The sequence below is a fragment of the Nicotiana attenuata genome, unplaced genomic scaffold, assembly GCF_001879085.1.
Source record: "Nicotiana attenuata strain UT unplaced genomic scaffold, NIATTr2, whole genome shotgun sequence".
NCBI lineage: Eukaryota > Viridiplantae > Streptophyta > Magnoliopsida > Solanales > Solanaceae > Nicotiana > Nicotiana attenuata.
The window spans coordinates 17,944-28,899 of record NW_017670331.1 but is presented as its reverse complement, the minus strand read 5'-3'; the positions used below and the strand labels follow the sequence as shown (position 1 = coordinate 28,899).

Sequence of the window (10,956 nt, the reverse complement as noted above, 5' to 3'; positions counted from 1 at the left end):
AATAGAGCTTTCTTTGAAATACTGCCTTCTCCTGTCCACAGGAAACTTCTACATATTGCTTCAATTAGCTTTGTGATCTTTTTAGGAAGCACAAAGATTTGTGCCCAGTAGGTTTGGATAGAGAACAAGACACTCTTTATCAGTTGAATCCTTCCAGCATAGGATAGGAATTTGGCAGTCTATGAAGTTATTCTGCCCACTATTTTATCAATTAGAGGCTGGCATTATACTATGGATATCCTTTTTGAGCTTAGTGGGGCACCTAGGTATCTTACTGGCAGTTCCCCTCTCTGAATTCCTAGAAATTCTAGGATTTCCTCTTGTGCAGCTTGTGGGACCCCACCAAAGAATATAGAACTCTTGTTTTTGTTAATAACCAGGCCATAAGCTTTTGAGAACTCCATAAAGCAATGGAACAGTAATTTATGTTTTCCTCTCAAAAAACGCCCCTCTCCTGCCTCCTTAGTTCTAAATTATGTCAAAAGTGTGTCCCCTCCTTCAAAGTGGTGTTTTAGGATGTATTTATATGAGTTAGGGTTGATGGTGGAATTCTTCAATCCAACTTCGGATGGGAGAGCTGGAATCCGCGTCTGCCTTCGCGTCTAGATGCGGACTTTGACGCGGATCCGCGTCTGCCTTCGCGTCTGGACGCGGACTTTGACGCGGATCCAACTTTTGAGATTCTTCCATTTCGCGAAGCGCTCCGTGCCTTTGCTTCGCTTCGCTTTTTTGTGCCTTAACTTTTCTCCTTTTTCGCGTCCGACTTCGTGCCACGCACGAGAATAGACGAGCTCCCACTCCTTTAATTTCTTCTTTTTGTGTTGAATTGTCATCTTTTGATCATTTAGCATCCAAACTCGTTCCTACACATAAGAAACACATAATGAGTATATTTTATTTCGAAAATCATGTAATCTCCCGCGACACACACAAAAATTAATATGCAAATATACTAAAAAATATGCACTTTTCATCATTTATCACCAAACATCAGCCGCTTCTGCGGTTTCCCTTGGCCTGGCCCTTTCCGCTTCTGCGATAGATTGACCGCATCTGTGGTCCCGCTTCTGCGGTCCAAGAACCGAAAATGCGGTTATGACAGAAGCAGCAACTGAAAGTTGTTTTCTTAAATTTCCTACTTTGCTCGAACCTCGCTCGTTTGACGCTCGGGGCTCCCGAGCCCCGCCCGAACATACCGGCAAGTCTGATCACGAGGCGGACCTACTCGCACCCTCGGAACACTCAAAACAACGCTAAATCTAGGAATCACCCCCTAAAACCAAATGAATCAAACTATTGAACTTCAAGTTCTTAATTCTCCTCTAACGGGTCAAAACGCCCTTAAACTACTCGGGTTGGCACCAAATTTTACGGGCAAGTCTTAAACAACATTACGGACCTGTACCAAGCTTCGGAACCAAAATCCGAGCCTGATACCTAGGGAATCAATGATTACTTAGTTTCTTTAATTCTTTAAAACTTCAATTAAACAAATTTAAATAAAAATTCATTACTCGGGCTAGGGACCTCGGAATTCGATTTCGGACACACGCCCAAGTCCCATATTTTCCCACGGACCCTCCGAAATTGTCAAATCACGAATCCGGATCCGTTTTCCCAAAAAGTTGACCGAAGTCAAACTTGGTCTTTTAAGAAAATTTTAAAGAAGCAAATGGACATATTTTTGCTCAGAACTCTTCCCATTCCCGAACCAATCGCCCCCCTCACCACAAGTCGTAAATTAATTAAAGCAAGTACAAGAGGCTTTATTTAGGGGAACGGGATTCTAAAAGGCGAAAGGACCGGTCGGGTCGTTACATGCGTAGTGCTTCATTACACTAATGAGTGTATCTTTGTCCCAATACAACTGACCTTCTGCAATTCTTCATGTTGTGGATTGTCTATTATACAATTTCCCTTCAATATCTCAATTTTGTCTTCTTTTACATGATTTTCCATCATCTCAACAATATTAGTTCCGTGTACTTCTTCGACGTTCTGACATTGTAAACCAGCTGAAGTTGTTGCGAGTAAGTTGCCAGCTGAAGTTGTTGCGAGTAAGTTGCCACCCAAGTATGAACTTGAATATGAGCATTCAGCACTTGAATACACAGTTTTCAATGTTATGCATAATGGATATTCAGTGATATCTAGGTTTTTCTTTTTCATCTCCATATACAAGCGCGCACTTATATCATTGTATATTGGAATTGCTATATAGTCATCCTTCACTATATATTTTATCTCCATTGCACTTGTAATTGAATCTCTACCCAATTGCTTGTATATCTCATCAACAAAAAAATCATAGCTACAGTCCGAATTGATCAACATACCATTAACAAGGAAATTAACAATTTTACTCTCACTTACCCATTCACCACTGTGTTGAAGTAAAATCGGAATCATAATTGGAACAGTAGTTCCAACATTCACAATCTCCATAGACATTAGTTGAGTTTGTCGATTTTGTATCAATTTCACAATTTAAGAACGAAATCTCAACTCTATTAAGTTGATTGTAGGCAGCAATTGTGCAAAAATTTTAAATTTCAGTGTGAATTTTTTGGAGCTCTTCTCTGGGTTTAATCTTCAAAAATCCTAGAATTTTTTTCACAATGTGAATAATTGGGCTACCTTTATAGTGTTTGAAGGTTGAAGATCCCATACTGAACGCGTGAATTTAGGATACAAGATCGATTAGGACTGCTTTCCTTTTCGTTTGCGTTGAGCGTATAGTTTCAGCTTTTTCAGCTGCTAGACTTTGTTATAGTTTTTAGGCTATGACTTGTAAGGGGTTATTTTGTGGCTATCAGGTGATATAAGTTTGGCCCTAGTGGCTACAAATGAAGTTTGCTCTAAAATTTATCACACCAAAATCGTAGATGCAGCTAATAAAAAAAGAAGGAAATATGGTCAAATTTGCCATGTACTATTCGAAATTGAGCAACTTACCACCGGCACTATGGGAAATAGATTCATTTTCGTCCTTAACCTATAACAGAGCTCCAATCTAAGGATAATCATATAAATCATAGTTAGAAGTTGAGTGGTATATTTGCAAATGTAATACAGCATTGTAATACAGGGATTATTTGTTGTTGGATATCTGATTTGTTGATTAAAGAAATTAGTTTTGAAGATCACGAGGGTGTTTTGTCATTTTTTAGTTTAATTTATGCATTGTGTGCTTATTGCACATTTTACAATGCATAAAATAATACATAGATTTTCACGTAACTTATGTATAAATCATATACGAAGAAAATCAAAATTGAAACCAAACAACATATAAGACAATGTTGGATTTTATATCATGATTAGTTCCTCCTATCAACTAACAAACGTGCTATTGCTCGACTGTTTTCTTTTTAGTTTTTTCTTTTTCTTTCTTTTTATTGCTTGAGTATGGATCATCTTGGTTACATATCCTGTTAGGATCACAGTTTTTGCCTTTGAATTAAGAAATCATGCTTCCTTGCAAAAACAAAAATAATAATACTGTTCTACTATTAGTGAGCAGGCCTATTATGTAGTCAGAGTCAGTGGGGCGAAGTCAAAGTGGTTAAGATACATAAATCATCTGCCTCTAGATTCAGGCCAATTAGGCAATTAATTACAAATGATTTCTCTTTCCCAGTTTCACTGAACTTGGTGGTCTATGGTAGTTAACCATCATGAGACAGGTTGTTTGAGTAGTGATTGTCATTTGGCCCCTCTTCTACATTCATAGGTACACAAGAATGCTGTGTTACATGTAGTTGTTTATGGGTGCGAACGTGCGCAATGATTGATCAGAAGGAGTACGTCAATTGTCTTATTTTGCTACTAATTATTACTCCAATTGTTTCAATTTATGTTATGGTATTTGATTGGGAACAGAGTGTAAAGAAAAATACTACAATAACTTTTGAAATTTGTGGTCAGCAATATTTGTGTGACTATAAATTATTTCATTAATGATAAAATAAGTATTTTAAAGTTAAATTATTGCTAAACATAAAAAAATATTATTCGTATTTTTAAAAAAGGAAAGGATGCCAGAGAATCACGTTAAGACAAATGGAAAATTCGTGTAATATAGCAAGAAAATTGTGTAAAGAGATGGTCCTTGTGTTGCTTTGTCGAATTTGCATACAAGCCCCATTCATAACATGAATTCATAATGTGCATTTGCCAAGGTTTATTGGAGATTTGACACAACTACCTAATGTCAGGACGCATGATGGAGAATGCGTGCTTTTTCTTATTCCATTTCATACTCATTTATTTTTTAACAAGAGTTCTCTTTATGTCGTTAAAGGCGGAGCTAGTTTATTGTGCGCGGTTCGTCCAAGTCCAGTCATTTTTACTCAAATTTTGTATTTATATTAGGAATTAGATACGTACAAATATTTAATTACGAACGCAGTAACTAAGATGCGCTACGAGTTTTGTAGCAAATTCAAAATTCATAAACTTCAAATTCTTGCTCCGCCTTTGTATATTGCAATAGATTGATGTCCATATTATAACGAGCAGATTGAACTTTTCAAGTTTCTTTTTTCCTTTCCTAAATTCACAAAAGAGAGTTAACTTGGAACTAGCATGAAAAACAATTATTAACAGAAGAAAATGGAAGATATAAGAAGAAGCCTGGAGCCTAATAAGTTTTCTTGGGGAAAGTTCTTATAAATAATCCAACTTCATCTAATCATCTATATTATATATTAATAATTATTTATCTTAAATATTTGGAAATCTTATCAAACACTAGAATAAACTAATTAAAGGATTTCCAATTCAAATCAAAGCTATCTATGTTTTTTCATTTCTTCATACATCTCCTCCCACTTCTTTCTTTCCATCAACTTCTCCACTATTATTCTCATTAGCCCTTTTCTTCCAAAACATCAAATGTAGACTTCTTCTCTCCAAAATCTTCTCAATTTCCTCAATTGGAAGTCCCTTAGTTTCTGGAACACAAATCAGGACAAAAAATAGGGCTACAACAGAGAGAACTCCAAATACAAGAAATGTCCATGATGTTCCAATAGCATGTGTCAGTGACAAGAAAGATTGTGCTACAATGAGATTTGAAATCCAGTTTGCTGTAGCTGCTATTCCTCCACAAATTCCTCTGAATCTTAAAGGATATATCTCCGAGTTAACAATCCATGGAACGGTACCCATTCCCGGAGAGAAAAATATGATGTATAGCGCTAGCCCGAGTAGGGCTAGCCATCCATATCTACTAGGGCATCCTCTTGTGTACCATAACCTATCTTGATCATGACATGCATCCTTAATAGTATCATTAGATATGAGACATGCCCCAGGTAGCAACTACAACAAAGAAAAAAATATTAAACATACCTTTTGATAGATATATACTTGTAATATTATATTAGTATTGAATATCAAGATAGTATAGACATTCCGCTTATGGCTATTATATAATGTCATAACACGTTATCAAAGAGAACATAGGAGAGTGTTGGGCTCGATCTTAAAAGCATGGTAAGATGCATTACTTATCATTTTCATGTAGGCATAAAAGATTAAAAGGCTGTTGAAACAAAAATTTGCTCCCTTCAATCTCAAATATTTAATCGTTTTGGCAAACTGAATTTGTTCGAAATTTTTTGAAGTTTTAGAAAAACAAGAAGCATTTATTATTTTCTCCCCAAAATATAGTGCTAACTAAATGAGACAATTAAAAGACAGATAAAGGGTATTTCATATAAATACTGTAATGATTAAGGCTATTGAATATTTGGGATTTTTATACAAATAGCCAGTCGGATTCACTGTTTTCTTTTCGTAACCGGTATACATAGATTATACATTGATCATACACGACTATAAACATATTATACATGAATTATACATAATACGTCCATCGACTATATTTAATTTAAAAGGTTAAGTGAGGGGCTATTTAGGTTAATTCTTCAATATCTTTCTTAGGAAGTGTGCAAAAACCTTAAAACACAGATAATAGGAAGCGGAGGTTGTAGCATATAAGAGAGTCATTGTTACCTTATTTTGAGGTGAAGCACAGAAGCCACAATCAGGAGAAGCTTTAAGACACCTAGTACAATCCCAAGAATTAGCAGAACCAGCATTATGGTAAGCAGGACAAGTAAATGTTGCTGCAAAATGAGATGTCTCAGCCATACTAACTGCTGGTGAAGTTGAAGCTGCCTCATAGAAAACTGCTGACAAAAAACCTAGAGAAATCATAACACCAAACAAGCTAATCACAAGAAGTTTCTTCCTCCCTGTCCTGTCTATGAAATATATACTAATAATCGAGCCAAAAGCGTTTAGCCCGGCTGTGACAAGCGATAGAAGGAGAGCTGTCCGGTTCGAGGCAATTCCAGCTAGTTGAATGATAGTAGGACTGTAATACATGACAGTGTTTATGCCAACAAATTGCTGGAATATCTGGAGACCAACTCCAGCTATTAGTCCCCGACGAATTGTCTTCGTCTGGCATAACTTGAAGAGATTGATACCCTCAGATGCTTTGTTTTCTTCATTTTCTTTGTCTACTGATTCTTTAAGAGCTTGAATTTCAACTTCAACTTGGTCAGGTGAATATATCTTCCTTAGTATTGCTTTGGCTTCCTCTTGCCTCCCCTGTTTTTTCCAAGAAAACATTTGTAATTACTGCATTATTGTCTTGAATGTGAAATACGATCAAACCTTTCTATAACAACATCGTTTGTTCCGAAATTTTATGGCTGTCATAGTGAAGTGTTGTTATAGAGATCATATATTATGACATAGTATGAAAAATTGCTTTCAAAGAAGACGTGGCCGTTATAGTGAAGTTTTATCATAGAGGATGACTGTTATAGAGAGGTTTGGCTGTATCATAATTGCTAGAAAAAGTATCTTGTTTTGTTCATAGAAGAAAGAATTAAATTAGAGTTTAACTTTTGTTCAACTTGTTTACACCATCAGGTTAAGATTACCTCCAACAACTTGTTTGTTGCACTAAATAACTTTCTATAACAAGTTAAGTATGCTGATAGTATAAAATTCTTTATATTGTTAGTATATATAGGTTAAATGCATGAAATTAACCTTGCGATAAAGCCAACGAGGCGATTCAGGAAGGAGAAGCATTAGTATGAATTGGAGGAGGGCTGGCAATCCTGCTACTCCAAGCATCCATCTCCAGGTCCCTGGTGCCTAATTACAAGCAGTAAATATTATTATATACATGTACATTATTGGAGAATAGCCGTCCAACCAACCGCTTAAACCAAAAATAGCATACGGATGTAAATATAAGTAAAATCTATGTGTAATATGTGTACAACCATGTATAATCAGTGTATAATCTATGTATACCGGCTAAGAAAAGTAAATGGTGAACTCGACCGACTATTTAAGCAAAATTCATGGAAAGAATTAATTAGAGTTGCATACCTTGGTAAAAGCAAGGTTAATAAGGTAAGACAAGAATTGGCCACCAGTAATGAGAAATCCATTAGTACTAACAAGGGCACCTCTAATTTTAGCAGGAGAAGCCTCTGATATATACAAGGGAGCAGTCATTGATGCCATTCCAACACCAAGTCCAACAAAAACTCTACCAACAATAAGAAGTGCTGAATTCACTGCTGATGCCATAATCACAGCTCCAACAAAGAATAGGAAATCAGCTATGAGTATAGCAGTTTTCCTTCCAAATTTGTCATTTAACCATCCACCAATTGCTGCTCCTATTATTGCTCCAGCTACTGCCATGCTCACTATAGATTCCTACAAATTAAATTAAAGCCATGCATAATTAGCAATTTTTAGTGTTATGTTGACCGAAAAATTTGGTGTCCTGTGACCAAAAGGTCACGGGTTGGAGCCGTGGAAACAGCCTCTTGCAGAAATGCAGGGTAAGGTTGTGTACAATTGACCCTTGTAATCCGGCCCTTCCCTGGATCTCGCGCATAGTGGGAGCTTAGTGCACTGGGCTGCCCTTTTAACCTAAATAGCCTTCAACCCAACCGCTTAATTTAAAAAAGACGGCAGATATATAATATATGTATAATTTATTTATATATGTGTATAACCGTATATAAACAGAGCATAATCTATGTATACCGGCTAAAAGTAACCAATATATGAATCCGGTCGACTATTTGTTTAAAGATCCAAATTTTAATTATATTAGGTGTTTATATCAAGCAAATGAATACATGACATGTGATACTTATACTTTTATCACTTAATTCCATGGTTAATTAATTTTTACATTATATTTTTTATGTAACCATAAAAATCAATATAGTTTAGTGTAAACATGCGATACGGATAGTATGTGGTTTTGGGAAATGCAAATAAATTAAAATGTACAAGAGGAATAATCTCATTATTTCAAACCGCTAGGAGGGTTCTGTATTAATAAATGGTGGAAATTTGAGAGGCTAGAATTCTGGAAAATGAGACATTTGAGAGTCTGATTCCTCTTTGTTGAGAGTTAGCCCATGAAAATAACAAGAACTTTAAAGCAACATATCTTATTTTATTTTTTCGGAAAATAATTTTGTTAAACCAATTTTAACCAACACAATTTGAAAGCTAAAAGTCTCAATTTAAAATATTATTTAAATATTTAATGAAATTATTGAAATAAAAAAAACATGTGAGGGTTAAAAATTAGGTATCTATAGGACTCAAGGTTTATATTGAATCTAATCAAGTTCAGGTGTAGACAATAAATGAATGGTCCAGCTACTTGATACATGTGTCACATAGTTATAGCAGAAAACGATTGATACTAACTTTTTTTTCTTCTGGAGGGAATTCTTTTTTTTACGCTTGTTAAAACGGGTAAAGTTCAAAAATAGCCACATATTCAAAAGTCACTAAAAATTAGCCAATTTTTTAAATCCATGACTCCCACTATCATGGAGTTTCACTTGTTTTTTTACCTTTGATGGATTTTAAAAATCAGGACAGTATTCCGAATATTATGGATTTTTCACTTGTTCAAGTTCGAATTCCATGACAATGTCACGGTGTTTTCGCAGTAAAAATAGCTACTTTTCGAAGAATTTTCAAATAATAGCTATTTTTCAAAAATTGGACAGATAAGTGGCTAATTTGTATAATTTTTACTGTAAAAACAACGTAGTTTAATCGAACAATTTGTTGGATATGGACCTGGCATGGAACTATAAAATCACAAACTAAATTGATGGAAATCTGTCTTTCTAATCCAAATAAATGAAAGGGTCTCTGTAACAACATTCCTATATAACAACACTTCACTATAAAAGCCAAGCTTTTTCGGAACCAATTTTCATGTTATGTTATAATCTATGTTCTATATAACAGCATCTCGCTATAACATCCAAAAATATTCGGAACAAACGAGGCTGTTATAGAGAGCTTTGACGATGTATTCTTCTCGTAACAAGTATAACAATAAGGGGGTAATTTTTAGTGCAAGAAAAGAATAGTATAAAAAAGTTTCTGCCAATTTAATATAACAGTTGAAATTATGACGCAAAAAAAAAAAAGGAAAAAAAGAAAAAGAAAATATAGAAGGATAATTGGTGTGTGCAAACCTGTAAGACAGTATTCCTATCAACATCCTTGAAGTCATCCCTAATATAAAGCAGAGCTCCTGATATTACTCCTATACTCCACAAAAACAACACCAAGAACATGAGACACTCAAATAAGTTTGTTTAGTTGGAATTAATGGAAATTAAAGGAAAAAAAAAATTAGTCTGAGTGATACTGCTAAATGAGTTAATTTAACCTCAATATATTGACGATTAAAGTGTAAATAACCTTTCATAGCAATTCTTATAACATAACTTTGAAATAGAGTAAATAACCTTCTTATATCAGGTAAAAGTGTAAAATTCTTTAATATTGTCACTATATACTTATAAGTTAAATATATTTGTAATTATATAAAGTATAAGTTCTATGCACTGATTGTGTAAAACAAAATTTATACTACCAATATTGTAGGCAATTTTTTTATAGAAATACTAAATAACCTTCCATATATAACATGTCAAGATTCGCTGATAGGGTAAGAAATTTTTTACAACGGTCAGTATATATAACTTAAATCCGTAATTATATATATAAATATAAAGAGAGACCTGTATCATAGCCAAAGAGAAGGCCACCAATTCCAGCAGAGAAAGCAAGGCGAAGAACATAAGGATTTTTGTAAGAAAGAGCTAAACATTTTTTGAAAGCTGTTGCATCTGTACCATGACCAACTCCTCCTTCCATTTCCACTTCTCAAACTAACTAACTTAATTGTGGGGTTTTTAGTTTACTTTTTTTTCTTGAATTTTCACTTCAAACACAAAGAAGTAAACAGTAGAAGACACTAGAAAGTAGAAGAAGAGAAATTAAGTGTCTACTGGCTTTTTGGAACATGGAAAATGGAACTATGTGTAAGAAAGAAGAGGAGAGAGATAATCTAACAAGGGAACTGCCTAAGATTGTGCAAATTTATAGAGGGCAAGAAAACGTGCCAAAAAATTACTCCATCCGTTTTAATTTATGTAAACCTGTTTGACTGGGCACGGAGTTTAAGAAAAAAATGAAGAAATTTTAAAATTTGTGGTCCTAAACAAGTCAAAAAGGGACGGTTATAAAAGCTTCTCATTAAGGGTATATTGGTAAGTTTAAGCTAAATTATTTTCAAATTTAGAAAGTGATCATTCTTTTTGGAACGGACCAAAAAGAAAATAGATTCACATAAACTAGAACGGAGGGAGTAGTGGACAATAAAACTAAAAAAGAAAATAACTAAAAAAGAAGATAGTACTGCTATGTTTTTTCAGGTAAAACAGGGGAGAAGAGGGGATAGGGGTGGTTATTAGCTAAATTTAACCGACGATCAAGGATCATGGTGGAATATACATGATCTCGTCACCCTTAATCAGAAATTTTGAGTGTAAGCTCAAAAAATAAAAATCTTGATAGGAT

The 10,956-nt window shown here is 34.6% G+C and overlaps 1 protein-coding gene across 1 annotated transcript; it reads right to left on the bottom strand.

The window, feature by feature from the left end:
- Positions 1-4,639: 4,639 nt before the first annotated feature.
- LOC109237974 (probable inositol transporter 2) lies at positions 4,640-10,459 on the bottom strand. The gene is made up of 6 exons (XM_019404389.1): positions 10,116-10,459; positions 9,564-9,634; positions 7,423-7,758; positions 7,075-7,182; positions 6,022-6,624; positions 4,640-5,325 (listed from the first exon to the last, which is right to left on the bottom strand). Exons 1-6 carry the CDS (start codon positions 10,249-10,251, stop codon positions 4,816-4,818), a joined length of 1,764 nt encoding a protein of 587 aa, XP_019259934.1. The 5' UTR covers positions 10,252-10,459; the 3' UTR covers positions 4,640-4,815.
- Between the last annotated feature and the right edge of the window lie 497 nt (positions 10,460-10,956).

Bases quoted from the DNA above. Each gene is read 5' to 3' on its own strand.
- LOC109237974 (XM_019404389.1), bottom strand. From the start codon at position 10,251: ATGGAAGGAGGAGTTGGTCATGGTACAGATGCAACAGCTTTCAAAAAA. The intron at 6,625-7,074 runs GTTAATTTCATG...TGGAAAAAACAG, and splicing joins CTCGTTGGCTTTATCGCAAG to GGGAGGCAAGAGGAAGCCAA. The intron at 5,326-6,021 runs GTAACAATGACT...TCTTTGTTGTAG, and splicing joins GTGCTTCACCTCAAAATAAG to TTGCTACCTGGGGCATGTCT.